At 34.9% G+C, this 21,178-nt stretch overlaps 2 protein-coding genes and 1 pseudogene across 2 annotated transcripts; 1 reads left to right on the forward strand and 2 right to left on the reverse strand.

Annotated features, from left to right (window-relative positions):
- Positions 1 to 2,429: 2,429 nt before the first annotated feature.
- Positions 2,430 to 4,629, forward strand: LOC103928264 (transcription factor MYB61-like). Its single transcript, XM_009337276.3, has 3 exons — positions 2,430 to 2,867; positions 3,040 to 3,169; positions 3,289 to 4,629. Exons 1-3 carry the CDS (start codon positions 2,735 to 2,737, stop codon positions 4,283 to 4,285), a joined length of 1,260 nt encoding a protein of 419 aa, XP_009335551.2. The 5' UTR covers positions 2,430 to 2,734; the 3' UTR covers positions 4,286 to 4,629.
- An 8,074-nt stretch (positions 4,630 to 12,703) lies between these two features.
- On the reverse strand, positions 12,704 to 14,535 carry LOC103928278 (annotated as a pseudogene).
- A 917-nt stretch (positions 14,536 to 15,452) lies between these two features.
- On the reverse strand, positions 15,453 to 19,729 carry LOC125476656 (pectin acetylesterase 12-like). Its single transcript, XM_048582987.1, has 11 exons — positions 18,399 to 19,729; positions 18,237 to 18,319; positions 17,981 to 18,110; positions 17,793 to 17,866; positions 17,533 to 17,619; positions 17,324 to 17,448; positions 17,112 to 17,226; positions 16,949 to 17,026; positions 16,743 to 16,848; positions 16,487 to 16,629; positions 15,453 to 16,373 (listed from the first exon to the last, which is right to left on the reverse strand). The coding sequence occupies exons 1-11, from the start codon at positions 18,589 to 18,591 to the stop codon at positions 16,284 to 16,286; spliced, it is 1,224 nt and encodes a 407-aa protein (XP_048438944.1). The 5' UTR covers positions 18,592 to 19,729; the 3' UTR covers positions 15,453 to 16,283.
- Between the last annotated feature and the right edge of the window lie 1,449 nt (positions 19,730 to 21,178).

The following is a 21,178-nucleotide window of genomic DNA, read 5'->3' on the forward strand; positions in this document are numbered from 1 at the left end:
TCACTTTCCTAATTTTTACATTATTTAGCTTATCTACTTACTATTATAAATAAGAACATTAATTTATTCATACCATATATTAAGGCCTTTGCTTATAACATTTGCCACTGCATATTTTGATAAACAGCCATTAGGACTCCATTAATGATAAAATAACGAGTTAGAAAAGTTTTGAGTATAATTGGCCTATTTAAAATCTTGCTCAGAAGAAAAAAAGTACCACCCGAACATTACATATTACCAAGAAGAGTACCATGATTAAATCCGATCGTTCCTAAAGCAAGTAACCGGCCCTCTATACCAATATCCAATAAAAATTGCGCAAAGTGTTGATCAGCACAGTTAGCTTGACAACAAAGATGGGTTCGCAACCACTAATTACCTCTTTGCGTCCTCAATCACTAATAACCCTTTTAGAGAGGTGTGTCTAAGACTTGGACGAAGAATAACTGAAACGATCTGGAGGGATTCACTCTCAAACCTCCATAACCTCAACCTGTAGAGCTGTGATGGCCCCTTTAAAACCGTTAACCATGGCAGCCAAATGCCCTTGTATATGGACTCGTTTGGAACTGCTTTTAAAATGACTGAAAGTAACAGATATGTGCTTCTCGCAATAAGCACTTCCAGTACTTTTCCAAGATCGACTTGGATTTTTACTAAGGATCATTTCCAAACTAGCCATATTTTGCTTCAATTCAATAATTAAACTTTATCATGATATCAATACTGTCCAATTAGTAGACGCTTCTGCCAACAAAAGTTTAGGGTCTTTTCCTTAATTATGTTTTTTCCATATAGACAAACTAATACAGAATGGTGAAAACACATTGTCTTTATTGAACTCATCTTGCAATTAATTTCAATAATTCATTTCATTTGTCCTCATTAAGCTTTCAAAATACATAATCAACCAAGAAAAGGATAGCTATGCTAATTGTCAAATTTATATTAAAGAAATTGTCCTTTAATTACTGATTACTTCTTTCATTTTTCATACCTTTAATTAGCATTTCATACAGTAATACAACTTGCTGCATGCAGCAAGAAGATCAAATGAAATGGGAAAAATATTAAGGCAGACCTTAGCCATGAGCAGCGTGCTATGCCATATGCACCCGAGTTCGAATCTTTCTCCACATAGTTTAGATAAATTTTTAGTGTGGAATAATATTGAAGACAAAATGGGGAAAAAGGAGGCATGACAGAGGAGTTGGCAGAATTTGAGTTATTTTTCTTTGAAATTTCTCAGCTATCTTGGAAATATTTCATTCTTTTGCAATCAATTATGAAACTTTTCAAAGTAATCATGATTTGGGAAAAGAGAAATGTTAAGGAGATTTTTTTAAAGTGAGATTCTTTATGAACTCTTTGTCATCTTACATTTTAACGCTAATTCTCGTGCCAACATTATAAAATATTATGCAAAAAATATGAAATGACAGAGAGTTCTACTTTTGAGAGAATCTCCTTGACATTTCTCAGAAAGAAAGATTACCCAAAAAGCAAATGGAAAATAAAGGGGGTTCCCCAATATAATACCAGAAGTATGTGACAGAAAAGTCAGTCAATAAAGGAGTGTATCAAAAGAGTATTCAGTATTTAAACATTTATATAATTAGAAAAAAATTAATCAACATAATTATTTCGATAAATATTAATTTAGTAATTCACTCGCAATTTAAACAATATATTTTATCGAGAACTTGATTAATTTTTTGATAAACGGTGTGATTACATAATATATCAGACTGTAAAAATTAGAACAATTTGAACTAACGTATACGTAAAGCTTATTTATCAATAATTTATTACAAAATCCTATATGAGCAAACATTACTAGTCCTAGGGATTTCTTTTCATCAGAAAATTTCCCCCTTCCAATACACATGGCTGCCTCAGGGTTTAGAATCTTAGGATAAGAGTTTGATGAAATAGGGTATTACTTAAAATTCAATACAAACTTCAAAGTTGTCATTTTTCATTTTCACAAATGTGTTTATGGGCTGATATTCATTTACATCACCTAAATCCTTAATTAGCACGCGTTTCTTTTTTTTTATTGAAAACGATAGCGGTCAAATATATCTGAACTTGGATGTAGAGTACATTTTTTTTACTCTCAAATTTTACAAGTAACATGCGCTTTCTGAAACTGAATTTTCTCCGGAAAATGGTTATATTTCTTGAGAAATGCTGAGGAAGTAGTGCTGCCAAATTCTGATACACTCTCAACATTGATGAGCATATCAAAGTCAAGTAATTGGAGCTCCATCTCCCCGAGCTTGTAGTACTCCTCCTATGATCCAATCCATTGACCAGGGTTTATCCGAACGTATCTGGACCGTCGGATAGCGTCGGACCCCCGTATGAAGGGTCAAGAGGCTGAGTTGAACCCTGCAGTGGAAAGTAGAGGAACCAAACTCAGGAAAATTAAATACTAATTCAGAAGAACAATCTCCAATCACCCTCAAGAATGTGACTTTTCTCTTTAAACCTCCTATTAATTTGATTCCCTACCAGGCTGCCATTTCATTTTCTTAACCCCCTTATCTCTCTTTCTCTCTCTCTCCCGTCAAATTCCACCACTTCCTCACTTCCTAGAAAGAATACATAGGAGAGGCTTCCTCTCTTCCTGTTGCTGACAATTCACATCAAAACAGCCACTTTTTTTTTTTTTTTTTTTTGTTGTAAAGTTTTGTGCCAGCATTGCAGGTGTAGTGTTGAACTCAACATGGGGAGGCACTCTTGTTGCTACAAGCAGAAGCTAAGGAAAGGCCTCTGGTCTCCTGAAGAGGATGAGAAGCTTCTCAACTACATCACCAAGCATGGCCATGGCTGCTGGAGCTCAGTCCCTAAATTAGCAGGTATTTCCCTAATTCTCCAATCAAATTGTTCATCACTTTCCAAAAGAGGGAGAGAAAAACACAGGACTAAAGTATTGTCGGTCGGCCATCTCAGAGAGTAGTTTGGAATATTGTCCTGTTCAGAAAGAGTTGTGTCTTTCTTCATGTGACATATAGTGTGATGTATTGGCAGGTCTGCAGAGGTGTGGGAAGAGCTGCAGGTTAAGGTGGATAAATTACCTGAGGCCTGATTTGAAGAGAGGACCATTCTCACCGCAAGAAGAGAATTTGATAGTAGAACTCCATGCAGTTCTTGGCAACAGGTAATATATATATTTATAGTTTTTATAACTTGGGCTTTTATTTCCTTAAAAATTAAGATTATAATTTCTTATGGGCATTAATTAATAAAAATCATATCTTTTTGCTGCTGCAATATCAGATGGTCTCAGATTGCAGCCCAGTTACCAGGAAGAACAGACAACGAGATTAAAAATCTATGGAATTCCTGCATAAAGAAGAAGCTGAGGCAAAGAGGCATTGACCCCAACACTCACAAACTACTCTCAGAAGTGCTTGATCAAAATATTGACACAGAAACTAACAACAATAATAATATTAAGCTCTCCCCAACTTACAAGAGTAATGAGAAGGCCTCTGAGGGATCCAATGAGCTGAGCTTGGTTGAGGCAGTGAGTTCAAAGCACCCATCTTCAGCGTCCGAAAACCGGTTCAACCCTGTTGAAGTTTCCTCCACCTCGAAACTCATCAGCAGCAATGGCGGCAGCAGCAAAAGTTTGACACATGAAGGCTCCATCAGTAGTTGCAGGCCTTGTGATTTTGTGGGGTACTTTTCTTTTCCTCATCACAATAACCAGAACAATTATGGGTCGTCGTCAGATATGCGGCTGCAGGCAGTAAATCAAAACACCACTTTCAGCTTCCTCAATCAAAATCCAGAGTTCCTGCAACCGTCCATGTCATCAAGCTCCGCCATTTTCACCGCCTCTCCTCCTACTCCTCCCACATTTGTGAAGCCTTCGATCAGCCTCCCATCTGATAACTCCTCCACCTGGGACTCCAATGCCAACAACAGCAACAGCAGCAGCGGCGGCTATTTCGACAACTCTGCAGCCTTTTCTTGGTGGCCTCCGGAGGCGCTAAAATCCAACGACCCAGAAGAGATCAAATGGTCTGAATATCTCCACAACACCTCATTTCTGATGGGAACCCACCAAGCCTCTCAGCCTGCTACTTACTCAGAAATGAAACCAGAATCCCAGTCACACATTTTATCAAACAGTTTGAGTGCAACATCTTGGCACCCCCAAAACCACCAACACCACCACCAGCACCAGCACCAGCAAGCTTTACAAGCTTCAGAGATGTACACAAAGGATCTTCAGAGACTTGCCGTAGCTTTTGGACAAACCCTGTAGAACCAAAAACAAAAATACAAAAAAATCAGGTGCAGGACAACCCACTCTAAGCTAACTTTTCAGAAAAGCATTTCAAACTTTTATCAGAAGAATTGTTAGTTTGTGACAGAGAAGGGTTTGCAAGTTGAAAGAGTTCTTCTGCGTCTTACAATTTACTGGTGTGTGTTATAGGGTTTTTTCTTCTTCTGATTTTTCATTTTTATTTTTATTTTTTGTAAATTTCCAATACCAAATTTTAATTTTTCAGCCTTTTTTTTCTTCTAATTACTGTTGTAGTAATATATTTGTGCATGAATTAATACGGTTTAAGAATTACAGAAATAAGGGCCTTTGTTACATTTTAATTCTCTAGCTTATGTATCATGTTGTTCTTGATTCAATTATTGTAGATTTAATTGCAAAATATCAAAATACATCATTGATTCGCCTGTGTACGCGAGTTGTGTGGCTGGTTCGTGTGGTTGGATTCGCCTGTGTATGCGAGTTGTGTGGCTGGTTCGTGTGGTTGGATTCGCTTCCTTCCCCTCTAGTGTATATTATTCTCGGAATTTCTCGAGAGAACAGAGTAACAAGGATGATTTATTCTCGATAATAAAATAAAACAAAATTATGGTGTTTTTATAAATTTTTAGAAAAATGTTCTAGTGACGTGGAATCACATGTGACTCTTGCCGCACCAAGATACGTCATATGGTAAAAAAACGATACACATATACATGTATATATATTTGTGTGTGTTTAAATATGATCAAGTTTTCATAAATACGAACTATTTAGAACTGATTTTAAAATGACTGTAAACGTTTTCTGAGAAAATGTTTCAAGTCCAAAAGCACTTAAACTTTCATTTTTACTAAGAATTGATTTTAAAAATATTTTTACTAAAAACGTTTTTAACCATTTTAAAAATACCTCCAAACGAGCAACAAGATCATCACTTTGTTTAGCCGTCACCTTTTTCAAATCTGGAGTCGAGAGTGATTGTGTGACTCCATCTGCAAGATATCCAAAAATATATTTGATTTCATGGGATCCATTTTTATTTTTAAATTTGATATACATCACTTTCTGTCTTGATCCTTTTCACGTTGAAAAAAAAAACAGAAAATTATATTTTTTTTAAAGTTCAAAAATTCTAGAGGCCATTTTTCCCAAATGAGTGTCTGTCACTGTCTCCTACAGATGGAGAAGTTTTCACCTTTAAGTTTTTAACAGTCTCTATGTCCCTTCCTCTCCTTTCCAAACTCATAACAAAACTTAGGTAAGGAAGGATGTCCAACAATTCGTCTTTTTGACACTTCTCACAAAAGTTTATAATTTTTGTATTACAAATATCAATGCGTTTTTATGTGGGTCATATTCAATATGAGAGTTGATCTAATCAGACAGCCTTATCAAAATTTTCCTGTCAAGGGTCTTTTTTTTGTTTTTTTTTTGTTGAAAGACTAAATGGTTGAAGACATGAAATGAAATTACGGTCTTTCTTTTATGCTGATCATACTCATAGCGAGAGTTGCTCTAATCAAACAGTCCTAATGAAGTTTCCCTCCTCTTCTAAGAGTCGATGTTTGAAAACATGAATTTCCGGTCTTTCTTTTACTACATCAATATCATATAGAAAACAACAAAAAGATAAGAAATAATTAGACGAATTAAAATGAAAAATAGATAAGAAGGGAGGCAGGATTCCAACACTATATTGATGAGAATCCAGCTGCTAGCTAGAACAAGTCAGAAAATAAGAAATGACTTGTAATACAATTAAAGCTATAAGTTCTTGTTTTCTTGGTGGCAATAGGCAAAAGACTACGTAGCGTAGAGAGGAAGGTGATGTTATGAGAAATCTATCTAATTTCGTATCATATATATTATAAGCTTTTTAGTCACAATAATATGTAAGATTGACATAATTTATTATTTTGGTCATTGAAGATGAAAATCGATAGAAGTAGTTTATGAGTTTGTCCACCGTAAATTATTTTGATTATTCTAAAAAAAATCTATTAATATTTTTGTTAAGTGGAGGAGTTAAATTGACAAAAAGTCCCTTAAAAATGTGGTCATGTGATTGTTCACGTAACAATTTAACGAAGATATTGACATATTTTCATGAAAAAATCAAAATGATTTAAGAGAACAAACTCAATAGTCACTTCTATTGATTTTTCTTATCAAAATCAAAAGAAAGGGTTATATCAATTTCAAAAATTATTTTAAATAAAAACCTGATATTATCTTCCAAAAACTAGCACGCCGTGTCCCAAGGGTGGGGCCTAAACCTTTTCCTACTTCTGTGAGGAATCGAGAATTGGGTCCCTGCAAGATGCTGAAACTTCATGAAAAAAGGAAAGACTTTACATGACATACTATAACGTGATATCTTGTGTTAATAAAATAAAAATATATGAACAAAATTTACGCATTTTATTTTATTGACATGTGTAGAAGAGTAGAATTGACCTTGCAGAGTCATAGAGAAAAATTCTGTGGGAGTATAATTTTCTTCCCTTCAAATCTTCTGCCGTCCTATCCCTACCTTCATTTTAGGCCGTTGAAAACATTTTGCATGTCAAGATTATGCCACGGAAGCATGAGATGAATTGCTTGCAAGCATCTTTACCTTACGCAGCAAGACATAGGGTAAATCTTTGCTATAGGAAATGAAAAGCAATAAAGTAAATATAGTACAATTATATGTGCATCAATATAACCTTTTTACATGGCTAAAACTAGGAGTAGGATTCTATGTGGGTTAACCTCATTTCTGTTATTGCTAACGTGGCATAATTGTGAGCGTGCAAAATGTTTTCAACGATTTAAAATAAAGTAGGGTATAGGAGGGTAGAGAGATTTAGAAGGAAGAAAATCATACTTCCTAAATCCAGCATGAAACCGAGATATATTTAATCTGTGATTTGTCTCTCTCCTCACGTGATGTGTTTGGTAAGGAGAGAGATAGATACATAAGGTTATAGACAACTAAAACGCAAAAAAAAAAGAAGATGTCAATTGTCATTGATATATTATTACGACTCTTTATCACACATTACGTGACATTTAATTATGTACAATCCATGACATAAAAAAATCTCTCATGTAGAAAATAAAAGAACTGACTCTGCCAGTCTGCCCTATGCAAACTCATAAAACGAAAATTCACAAGAGGCGTGGGTATATTTCAAGTGCAAAACGCCACGTCTTTCCTCCTCTCAAATACACGAAAGACTCCATTTTGTTTGTCCATGCACACAGACATCGTTGTATGGTTTCCCTCGTCGAATCTGCCAGAGTTTTCTTTATATCGTTTGCAGATTAATATATAAATATATATTAATATATATATATATATATATGTGCTTAAAGGTTTGATAATTTTTTGAACGATTTGTTAACTCAATACGAAACAACATGAAAATAAATAACAGGTTTCGGATTAATATGTTAACAAGTTGTGTCGTATCGGATCACTCATTAATGAGTCAGGTCATTATCAGGTCACCAGTTAAAAATCTGATAAGATATGTCAGATCTAGACATTAGGCATGACAATTTGTTGCATGACCTGTTAACCCGACACGAAATGACACGACCCGTTAATGAATCAGGTCGTTATTGAGTCACTTACCCATTAAGATAACAAGTTTCACATGACACGACCCATTAAAATAAAGAGTATGACACGAAAACAACACGAGCACACCAAACACAACCCGTTTGCCAGATTTATTTGTTTATATAATATATGGAGATGCATGTGAACCAAATTATTGGGTCTTCCCTGTTGGGGACCTACAATTTAAAGGGTGCTGGTGAAGAACAAAAAGCATTGCAATATTGGCCGGACTGAGAGAGGAGAAGATGGGATTACAGTAATGCAGTTGCCAATTTTGATTTCTTTGGTATTTTATAATCTTGTGCTTTAGAGAAACTCAAACGGTGTAATTTAATTAGTTGGAATCTTTACTTCTTTTTTTCTTCTAATACATTATATTAATATTTCTATCAACCGCTGAGATGAATGGAATCTGATTAAATGATTAACCTAATCATGATCGTCTATGTAAAATATTTCTATCAGGAAATATCAAGATGGTCAAGAATTTAGATAGAATGAGAAGTTTTTAGTGTGTTTGAAAAATATTACATTAATTGTACGCGATTGTATCTCCAACACACTAAAAAATCCGTGAGATAAAAGGAAATTAATTGTTCAATTTCCAGGTTGACAAAAACAGTTACCTTTCTAGATAGCCACGTTTAGACAGAGTATAATTAAAATAATGTTAATGTTTCTTGTATTAGAATCAATATTCGTAGAATGTTCTTTTTCACCTAAACACTTTGAGGTTCAGAGGAGATTTTAAAAAAATTGAGACTTTGGATGCGGTTTCTAACTATTCATGTTTTATGATTGAAATCTAGTTAGTTTTCAGTTTTTTTATCGAAGTCTTTAACATTAATATAATAATGTATTTTTATGTAGGTTATCATATTTTTTTTTAAATTAAAAAAAAAGAAATTTGTAGTTGTTTATATTAATGAGATTTAAAATAAAACCCATAATTGTTGGAATAAAAAATATTAAATGATAAATTATATTCTCCAATATATTGTATGAATAAATAAACTTGCATTCATCAAAATTAACCAAAAAAATTATTGTACATTTTCCAAAACCACAAAAAAAAAAAAAAAAAAAAATTAAGCTTGATAACATTATTAAATTTCTTCAATTAAACTTGACATGGTACATTCTCAAATCAACAAAATAGAATGTACCTATATAAATTTAAAAAATAGATTAAAAAAATTGAATGGATTTATATAAAAAAAAAGGGGTACACTTTTATTAAAATGATACATATTACATATAACAAATTTATATATATATTTAAGAATGGGTACATTTAAAATTTAAAAAAATTATATGAATGGGTACATTTTTTTTAATCAAAATATGAACATTTAAGATTTAAAAATTAAAGTCCTTTTATTAAAAAAAAAAAATTAATGGGTGCAAACTTATTATATTTATTTTTTTATTATAGAAATATTTTGAATTGAAAATTAATTAGGAGTTTAATAAGGATGTGAGTATTAAAATGCTAAATCAATTACTAATTTTTATTTTGAAATTATGTAACTAACATATAAATTTATTAACACATTAATACTAGGAACTTTGATCAAAATATAAAAACTAATAAAGTCTCAATCAATGAATATTAATAACTAGGGACCGGGTACTAATTTTTCCTTAAAAAAATTGATCGGAGTATTAGTTGTTCTTTGTTGGCAGAGACTCCATCAATGAATCTGCAGCACAGAAAAACCAGCAATCTCTCATTTGTGATAATGTAAGTGCATGGCCGTCATGCACAATTAGAATTACCCGATGACGTCATTTATAGGGCTTCACTTATGAAAATATTTAATCTCTCTTTCATTTTGTCATACCATCCTTACACGATACCATCAAAATGTGAGAAACTATCACAATCAAGGAACACAAGTCTTTCCAAATAATTCGAGAGCAAGTCTCATATCTTGCCACAATCATTGAAAGATTGGTAATTTCAACTCTCCAAAATGTGAACTGAGAGGGAGAGAGAGAGAGAGAGGAAAGTTGATTCCTGCACACAAACACAAGACCTTTCTGTAGCAAATATTAAAATATGTTGCAAATTATGAAGAGTAACATGGGGGTAGGATCATTAATGGCACATAATACACAAATTAAACTCAACTCTCTTTGTCTGGTTTCGAACTTTGGAGCTTATTTTAATCGGAACAGAGACGCAAGTAAAGCAACTAGCAATTAATTAATTAACAAAGCAGAAAAGGGTTTATATATAAAAAAAGATTTAGAGATAGAGGAGAATAAAAAGATACAAACAAAGGATACATACAAAGAGAAGTCTCGAAGAACTTGGTTGTTCAGGGAAGACGCCAATCTGTACCTACTTTGTCAACGTATGGAATTAAGATTAAAACTATCATATCGTGATAGTTTACTTCATAGGAATGGATAGGTTTTGCAGGGTTCTACGTGCGATGCTAATGGCAGTAAATTTTTTGTGTGCTTCATTTCTGATGGCGAAAGGGGAAGAATGTTTTAATCTGTGATTGATTATCCAAAAAAAAAAAAAAAAAAAAAGAGATCTGATTGGTGAAGTGATGGTATTTTTATTTTAAGGAAAAACAATTGAGATTGAGTTTGAGTTCTACAGGTATAGGTAGGGATGGTCATTTTGAACTTGTTTAATTTTGTGTTGTTTTCGTTGATTTATTCAATCTAACGGTAAAAAATAAAAACAAATATGGAAGAAACTAAAAAAGATGTGTTGAAATCATTTTCGTTTCGCATAATATCAAGCTTTAGCATTTTGACAAATGTCTTGTAAATGGCCACACTGATTTTCCCAATTCCGTTTTCGGTATTGTAAGCATCTCCAACAAATTTCACAAAACTTAATTTCATTTGGTTTAATTTTAATTCAAATGACACAAAAGGTTACTTGTAAGTTGTAACTAGCTATTTTAATTATGATACTCCAGCATTGTTCTCTAGCTTTGATTAACATTGAATATTTATTTATCTTTTAATGAGATTAAATCATTTAAGGGAAAAAAAGGAACTAGATTTGGCTCATGGCTTGTACTCCTTGGAGAATTTTAGTCAAAGACTTCAGGCTATGTTTGGGTAAGGGATTTGCAATAATGCTCACGCTGTCTTAACACAGCCACCCTTCTCAATAGCCATATATTTTACTGTCTTCTTACAATTCTTTCTTTTGTATTTTGGTGTTTGATAGTATAATTCTATTGATTTCAACTGCATTACGAAGTTATTTCATTAAGCTCAAGGGATATTAGTCGCAGTATTATGGTGCAGAACCAATTGATCAAACAGTAATGCTCATTTGAGAGCCAGACGGTGGCAAGATTCTTTGACAACCTTAACTTCCGCCCGATCGAAATACCAATCTCCAACCGCTTCTGCGATTGTCTGCGATAGTCCACACGAGATAACATTAAACATGATCTTGAAACTCTTTCTCTGTATGTATAAATGTTTGTGTGTTAATAGAGATTTTATCACACACGCAAACGGGTTAAAAACTCCTATATTACTTGCAAAAATGACAAGGTTGTTGTAGTATAAACGGTTTTAGCAAGGTCGTTCTCCACATGGATTATTAAATAATTCAAAACAAACCAAATTTCAATTAATTATTGTAAAGTAGAAAGTTGAGATGATTGGTTTTATACCCTACTTAAATTAAAACGAATTTAATTAATAAAAATAAACTAATCTGCAATATTAAAGATGAAGGGGAAACAAAATTGTTTTGGAAAAATCAAATTAAGAAAGCACTAGGGTTCCACCATCACCTAGCAATCTTATGTATTTTTACCAATTACTTATGATCTACACATGCCACTTTGAAGGTTAGGTTTTCCTAATTTATATTCTACTTGGAACCTCCAACATAGAACGTATATTTAACATGCAACCCATTCGGACTTTCGGATCAAATTTGAACATGAAAGACTCATTATGCTTCATGAAAACCCTTTGAAAACCCATGCAACCCTTAAGACGTGGTGTTCATCTTAAGTGAAATTACAATTATTAATCACAAGAAGGCAGCGTCAATTTCAGGGAACCTTCCAACCAAACTGCATTAAATTACTTTTCTAAAGATCCTAATGGTGATAATGTTTAAGACAATTAGATAGTTTTAATCACGGTGATCAATAATTCAAAGTATGCATGCAATCAATCACAAGCAATTAAATAAAAATTACATATTCATGCTAAGGTTTAAGGCTTCACCCTAGTAAAAGGAATTAGTTACGCATATTCATAATTAAAATCATTGAAAATATTATTAAAAATAAAAGGAATGAAAACACCTTAAAAATAGAAAATTTCCAAGAACCCTAGCAAAGTTCTCTATCTCCAAAGTTTCATAAAAGCAAAACATCCCCCAAAACTAGAACCCGCCAAAGCCTTTTAATATCTCCCTAAAGCCAGCGCACAAACCCTAACAATCAAGTATTTTATTCCCACTAAGAAACTAAATAATAATAAAATAAAATAGAAAATAAAGTCCTAATTAAACTAGGAAAAACTGCATAGAAACTGTTCAGCCACGTTTTAGCCTCAAATCTCCTCCAAATCCGGCCCAAGATAGCTTGTTTTAAAGATAAGAACGTTCTGAACACATCTTCAGAAGGCCACGAACCCATCCGAGGTCATCTTGGGCTCCAAAAACGCAAGTTAAGTCCAAAATGTCACTATTCCAGCACTGTGCATTGCTCATTTATTTTATTGCCAGAAAATCGTTGCTTAGTAGAAAAATCTGATATTTTGATATGATCAAGCTAAGTGACTCACGAACGTCCTCCAATTGGAATTACTCCAAAATTCATCAATTTGACCATGTTTTGCTCCAGAAGAAGTTGAAAGTCCTATATTAAAAATACAATACAATTCAAAGCATCAAAATTCTTCTAAAATATTAACCAAAGTATACTAAGAATAGGGTAAAATATATAATATGAAATTGACTCATCATGTGTTTCTGTGTTGGAACATGCTCTCACCTTGTTTCCAACAGCTGGAGAATTACGAGCAAACCATGTGCCTTGCAACGTTAGCAAGTGCGTGAAACACGAATTTATGAACATCCCCTTTTTTTTAGACACCGAGATTTGTTTTACTGCATTCAGAAATTGATTCCTAAACCCTGTTCCAAAAAAGTTAAGATAATGTCATAATATTTTCATGTTAATTTAGTTGCTTTGTTTCTGAAGCAGCTACAAGATTTAACAATTCATCTGATATGTGGGATTTCACCTTGCAGAATTTCCATGTGTGATGCAGAACAACTTGAAAGGTTTAATCTGCAAGTCTTCCATTCGCCACAGGGATCTGCTGATGGTGGAACTAAACTGTATGGGATCTGATTTTAAGTGGGAAAATACAGCTAAATGCATTCTTTCATTTAACTCCATTTAGTAATTGTGAAATTAGACATTAAAAATAATGAACAATTACCTGCCATGAATCATATGCTGAATTGAGTATAAATAGCGGGGTTGTAACGTTCGCAATGAAGTTTTCAGGGAAGAAGCACTGTAAAGCAAGAAGTAGTGCACAACTTAGTTTATGCTATCACTATTTTTAGATCAATTACTGCAAGAGAAAAAAAAAAAAATTGATTACCGAAGTAGGATCAAGGTGACTAGTACAGAATCGCGGCAGATTTACTTGCAAACCCTGCAAGCCTACAACACCACTATAGTGATCCCTGAGTGCGCGTCCACCGGAAACATCAACCCTAAAATTTCAAACAGGATATCTTCAATAAATTTTGAAGTATTAATGATTATCTAGGAACATTGACAGGAAAAGGAAAAAAAAAACCTAGCTAGGAACATGCCTGCATATTAATAATGCTGCTAAGAGAAAGGGCATAACGGAGAGTAGTACTCACGCGTCGAGAAAAAATCCACCATCACTCAGGCACTTCACTCTTGTAGCTGTGGGAAATAAGCTCCGAAACTCATCACAGTGCAAGATGGATCACAGACCGCCGGCAGAGACACCAGAAAGAAGAGCCTAATGTATGATGAAGGAAGATGTTGCAAGAAGTATCATAACATGGGAACAAGAAATGATCTACGATCAAGAAGAAATTTTATACCTCATTTGCATCGCGCATGCCCTTGGACATCAAATCTTCCATTGCAGACAACAATATTCGCTGTCCTCTAAATTGCAGTTTTCTTTCCTACAAGCAGAATCGTTATATTTTAGCTTCACATTTACGTATATAAACATATACGTAACGTACCTTCCTATACAAGCAAGTCAATTTTGATTCCGGTAGCTGGATGTGAGATCCTAGAATACCCACCTGATTTTCGCTGTCCCCAAGAAAAGAAGCGCCATCACAATAGCGAAGCAATACTCTATTCCAGTTGAAAAAATCTGCAATCCCATTCCTAAGCATGATAAGGATCAAGACAGAAAAAAGGAGATGCAAGCATCGATTAAACAACTGAGTATTATGTTTGAGGAGAAAACCTGGATTCTTTTCTTCTGCGTTGCTTAGTATTCCCGTAAATGCTATCTCTGTTTCCATGCGTGTTGATGATCCATACGCTGAATACATACGGTTAGTGCAACTTCTGATGTCGTTACACCACGCTCCTCCCTGCCACAAAAAAAAATTGAGATGCTTGCTTGGTGATCAATCAACTAAAAGGACTATGCAGTAGAGAGAGAGAGAGAGAATATAACTAAAGGGAAAGATGAACTTGTTATCTGATCATTTCAGTCACAAGATGCTCTGAAGTGTAAGTTTCTTCTCACAAACCTGAAGGTGAATGAGCCAACTATTCGCCCCCGATCCATATCCAGATGCAAATGATAAGCAGGTACTGTTCCATCCAAGCAGCTCCTTCGATGAGGGTTAGCCCTACCATCAGTATGCCATTTGCAGCCTTGGAGGTTCCTCCATAGGTCTTCAACAAAGGCGGTACCGCCTCATTGAGACTCTTCTCCGCACACCCATTGGCCCAAATTATGAAAACGAGTACTGTCACAATGCCTACACACAAGAACTTCACCATGGCTCTCCTCTGCCTCAATCTCTCCGCCACTCAAACCTTCGTAATCATAGCTATAAAAACGAAGCTCAAATCCTAAACCGGAAAGGATTAGAATGTACGTTAATCCTTGATTGAATCTTACACATCTTTTAATAGGAATCAGTTTTTTTCACTCAGCACCAGACGCCCCAACAACAAAATTATACCAAATCAGAGTTTTTTCAAATTGTTACTCCATTCTACTTATCATAACATGGAAATAAACTTCAAAACAGGAAATGAATTGTTGTGAGAGTAAATCAACTAAAGCTACCCATAAATGGGAAAAGTAAGATGCAATGGCAGCATGGATTGATTTCTTAAATCTAACAAAAGCTTGGAGTTTTCGGAACGAACAATTCAAGGCCTTTCCAATCCACACAACTACGGGTTTTAGTAGTTTATAAGGGACACAGTGTTTGCCAAGTCATGTATGTAACAATCACACTGATTTTGATAAACAAGACAATCAAATTCCTATCAATCTTCAGATGTTTTTCAGGGTTAATTTTCTCTATGGCGGGATCCCGCTGAATTGTAGCTGGATTGGTATCAACATGGACAACATATCGTCAACGATAAGCATAGTAATACAGTAGTTGCACAGATGTTATCGACATGGATCCCGTTTAATTAGGAAGAGACACTTAACTGGGATAATGGAGATTTGATTTGTGCCTACTTTACTGGGGTACGTCTCTAGATGTTGCGAGAGCGGATCCTGCTAGAGCTACAGATGAACGGATTCTGCTCAAGAATTGGCCCAATTTTCTCTATACATTTGGTATATAAAATACATACATACATACATATATATATATATTATGATTATGTCAAAATACAAATTACCCCCGAAACATGTACATGAATTAGATGACAAAGGCCATGTATACGCATCCAACAATAAATATCATCGTACTTCCAAGTACACTGCTTGAATTTGTGTCTGGAGGGTAGAGGGAAATCAGGTCCAGAGTCCAGACCATGACCAGAGGTTGACTGTGTTGGAGACAAGGACCCAGTTCATCGTCCAGGCAAGGAATCCGGCATCACCAAACTACTCACCATTGTCACCATGGAAGAAAGAGAATATTCTTCAGTCATCTGCAGGCATATTCTTCAATCGTCTGCAGGCACTCGTTGTACAATGCGTTGGCATTCTCATTAGCCATATGTTTTACCGTTTTCTCCAATTCTTTCGTTTGTTTTTTTGTTCTTTGTAGAATTCTATTGACTCCAATTATTACAAAGTTATTTCATTAACCAGAAGGGCTAGCATTATAGTACCTACAACTCAATACAATGACCATGTAAATAATCGATCAAACAATGCTCACTCGATAGCCAGATGGCGGCAGGTTTCATCAACAACCTTAACCTCTGCTCTATCAAAATACCAATCTCCGACAGCTTCTGCAATTGTCTGCAATAATCCGTCACATTATTAACTTTAGATATCTTCAAACTCTTATTCCTTCATATAATGCATGTGTTTCTGATTCTGTTTTTGTGTGTTGGTAGTTAAAACAGGCTCACCTTGTTTCCAACAGCTGGAGAATCACGAGCAGACCATGCACTTTGCCCCGTTTGACAGTGCGCGAAACACGAATTTATGAACATCCCAGTTTGATTAGACACCGAGAATTGTTTTACTGCATTCAGCATTTGATTCCTGAATCCTGTTCCATTCCAGAAAAATAATGTCACAATAGTTACACAGTTTGTTTCTGAAATTCTGCAGCTTCTGCAAGATTTAAGAGTCGAAAAAAATTCCTTGTTTGTGGGATTTCACCTTGCAGAATTTGCATCTGTGATGCCGAACAACTTGCAAGGTTTAATCTGCAACTGTTCCACTCACCGCCGGGATCTGCTGATGGTGGAGCTAAACTGTTATAGATCTGATTTCAAGTGGGAAAATACAATGCAATGAATTTTTTTCAGTGAAAGTCCTTTCAGTAACTCTCAATTAAGACATTAAAATGAATAATGAACAATTACCTGCCATGAGTCATATGCTGAATTGAGTATAAAAAGCGGGGTTGTAATGTTCGCGATTAAGTTCTCAGGAAAGAAGCACTGCAAAGCAAGAAGTAGTGTACAACTTATTATGCTATCACCTATTTTCAAATTGAAAAGTGCAAAGGAAAAAAAAATTGATTACCGAAGTAGGGTCGAGGTGACTAGTACAGAATCGCGGCAGATTTTCTTGCACCCCCTGCAAGCTTACAACACCACTATAATAATCCCTGAGTGTGCGTCCACCAGATATATCAACCCTACAATTCCATACAGGATCACCAATAAAATTTCAAGTGTTGATAATTAGATAGGAATATTGACAAAGGAAAAGGACGTTAAGGATATAGTACTCACGCGTCGAGAAAAAATCCAGCATCACTCAGGCACTTCACTTTTGTAGTTGTGGGAAACAAGCTCCGAAACTCATCACAGTGCAAAATGGATGACAGACCGCCGGCAGAGCAACCAGAAAGAAGAGCCTAATGTACGATGGATTAATATTCTTTGAGAAGTGGCTTAACACGGGAACAGGATTATATCTTTGGCATGAATAAATGTTGCACCTGATTTGCGTTGCGCATTCCCTTTGACATCAAATCGTCCATTGCAGATAACCATATACGCTGTCCTCGAAATTGCAGTTGTGCTTCCTAACAGAAGAATCACTATATTTTAGCTTCTGATTTGCACTTACGGATAGAAATACATGAGGTACCTTCCGATACAAGGAAGTCAATTTTTTATTCCAAAAGCTGCAGCTCTACTACTAATCACTATCATAATTTTGTGGAAAAAAGGTAAATGGCAAGAACATTCCACCAACCTGATTTTCACTGTCCCCAGAAAATGAAGCGCCATCACAATAGCGAAGTTCTACTCTATTCCAGTTGAAAAACTCTGCAGTCCCTTACATGATAATGGTTAAGACGGCTGAACCAAAAAACAGAAAAAGAAAAAAGCAGATGTAGGTATCTGCCTTAAACAATGGAGCATTAAGTATGAGGAGAAAACCGGGATTTTCTTCAGATTTATTGCTTAGTATTCCAGAAAATGCTCTCTCCTTTTCCATGTGTGCTGATGATCCATATGCTGACAATTTGCGGTTAGAACAACTTTTGGTGTCATTACACCATGCTCCTCCCTGCATCAAAAAGGACTTGAGAGGGTTGCTTGGCAATCAATCAAGTAAAAGGAATCAAGCAGTCCATAAGACAATAACTAAATGAAAACATTAACTTTTTGATTTTCCTCAAACTATCTCACCAACCTGAAGGTGAATGAGCCAACTGTTCACCCCCGATCCATATCCACGATGCAAATGATAAGCGGGTACTGTTCCATCCAGGCAGACTGCAAAGTAGGTGAATTAAAACAAATAAAGGAATAATTAAGAACTGTAAATTTTGGAGTACGTCAATGTATGTCATACCTGCTCCTTTGGCAGCAGCTCCTTCGACAAGTGTTATCTCTACCATGAGTATGTCGTTTGCAGAATTGGAGCTCCCATAGGTCTCCAACAAAGAAGGCACCGTCGCATCAAGACTCTTCTCTTCCACAAACCCATCAACCCAAGTTCTGAAAACAAGTGCTGTTCCAATGCCAACCCAAAAGAAGTTCACCATGGCTCTGCTCTCCTTCAATCTATCCGCCACCCAAGTCCTCGAAAACTTAGCTATACCAAAACGAAACTCGAATCCTAATGAAACGGATAGGATTCAAATGTATGTACGTTACTCCTTACTTAAATCTGATACATATTTTCCTAGGAATCAATTTTTCACAGCTCCAGACGTGCATGAACATTAGTTTACCAAAATGAGATTTTTTAAATTCTTACTCCATTCTACCCAACTTATCATATCATAAAAAGGAAATAGATTGAAAAAAGAGGAAGTAAATTCTTGTGGGAATAACTCAACTAAATATATGACTTCATATTTTCCTAAATTTAACAGAAGTATGGAGTGTTTGATTTCGAAAGGAAAAATCTAATTCCATTCTCCAGCACCATGGTAAACCAGCAGACTCCTGGACTGGAGACTTCGATCTTCTTTTTTTTTATTGCTGCAAAAAACAACACTGTTAGGGGATGTGAATAATGCTTCAAAGCAAAGATTACTTCCAAAAAACGTCCCCTCTTTCTTTGGCCTCAAAGTTTACGCAACTTACTCCGCAAGTCCAATATATAGATCAGTGCTTCCCAAGTCAGTAGGCAGTCTTTTTGGTGAACACAAAAACCATCTGAACAATCAAATTATCTTGAAAAATATCAATCAAAAGTTCAACAAGGAAGATTGTTTGTAATTTGATTGTGGTTGGAAATCCGACATCGGGAATTTGACAAAACAATTTACAACTTAATATTACATACATGGTTCTATTCCTAATTACACTGATACGTACCTTTTAGAATAAAATCTTATTCCTACTGGGCTAGCAGTTAAGTTGGGAACAACATATATCAGTGTTGGACGATTGACCTTATCTCTGAAACTTTGATAATTAGTAAACTCTGATGCCAAAATCACTACAAGAAAAAGCGGCAACAACCACGGTTTGCTTGGTCGGTAAAGTCTCTGAATTGTATATCATCGGTCTTCATCCTTAGTGGCAATCTAAGAGCGCTCTGAGACATCTTTATGAAATGCTTTTCTTCCATGGGAATTTGACATTTCAATTTTAGCTTTCTGAAACTGGCAAGAAAATCCTCTGCAGCTTTGCACCCTTGTAGTTTAAGGCGTCTCACAATTTGATTTAAAAATTTGCAAGAACTGTTGCACCATTTTTTATCCCCGGCGGTCAAACTATCAAGCTTATCAATTCATGTTTTTATTAATAGGGCACTCATTGGGCCTATGTTTTTTGTTTTCATGGGTGCCAAATCGATACCACCTAGTCCATTTTTTATATATAAACACGAGAGTTTCTTTCTTTACATGAACACGAGAGTTGTGTTCTTAATATAAGCATGAGAGTTTCATTTCTAACATGAACACGAGAGTTGCGTTCCTAACATAAACATGAAAATTTCATTCCTAACATAAGTAGGAGAGTCTCGTTCTTCGAACCAAACAAAACCTTTCATTTACTTGTCCTATAATTAAATACAATTTATTCTACATGATGTTATATTAAATATATTGTGGAAAAAGTTGTGGGGGGGGGGGGGAGTGCATTTGTAACATAAACACGAGAATTTCATTCTTAACATAAGTAGGGGAGTCTCGTTCTTCGAACCAAACAAAACCTATCATTTACTTATCCTATAATTAAATACAATTTATTCTACATGATGTTATATTAAATATATTGTGGAAAAAGTTGGGGGGGGGGGGGAAGGGGGGCCAGTGCATTTGTAACATAAACACGAGAATTTCATTCCTAACATAAGTAGGAGAGTCTCGTTCTTCAAACCAAACAAAACCTATCATTTACTTGTCCTATAAATACAGTTTATTCTACATGATGTTATATTAAATATGCTGTGGAAAAAGTGGGGTTTTGGGGGGGGGGGGGGGAACTCTTAGTTAACCTACGCAATGAAGCTAATTTTAACTTGTTCAATTGTAGAGAGGTCACATTAATACTGGTGGGTAGCTAGTAGCAGTCATCACAAAAATAGTAACAAATTATGTGCAATAATTAGTAACAATTGAATCATATAATTAAGTAGAAAGATGACTCCAATTATTGCCACCCTTTGTTGTTCTGTTTTGTTTTTCTTTCTGTCATTTGCAGGTCTTTATTTTACCTTAAAACAAAGTATAAATCCCAAGCTAAGTTCGGCCCAATTAATTAAAAAAAAGAATAGTAGTGACTTGAAGTAGGGAAAGTGACAAGAAGTAAGGTGAAGGAACAAGACAATTTGAAAACCCACTCGCTCAATTGCAAAGAAAAAGAATCTAGACGGTGGGAAGGTAGAGTTGAATTAATTAAAAAGAAATATAATATAATTAAATAAATAACCCAATGTAACTGTGTGACAGTTATAAAAAAAGTTGCAGGTACCTTGAAAAGTTTGAACAATAAAAATGTTATACATTGAATATTGCCATTTGTAGCATATTTATTGACGATCTCTCTAGACCATACCCATATAAGTGAGACTTATATGAATTGTGGATCATTATTAATACATGTATCTAATATAATTATCATCTCGACAGTTAGATGGTGATTTAAGGCATGTTTGAATTTGATTTAAAATTT

The sequence above is a fragment of a genome, unplaced genomic scaffold (genome assembly GCF_019419815.1).
Source record: "Pyrus x bretschneideri cultivar Hongxiangsu unplaced genomic scaffold, Pyrus_bretschneideri_v1 Contig2, whole genome shotgun sequence".
Classification (NCBI taxonomy): domain Eukaryota; kingdom Viridiplantae; phylum Streptophyta; class Magnoliopsida; order Rosales; family Rosaceae; genus Pyrus; species Pyrus x bretschneideri.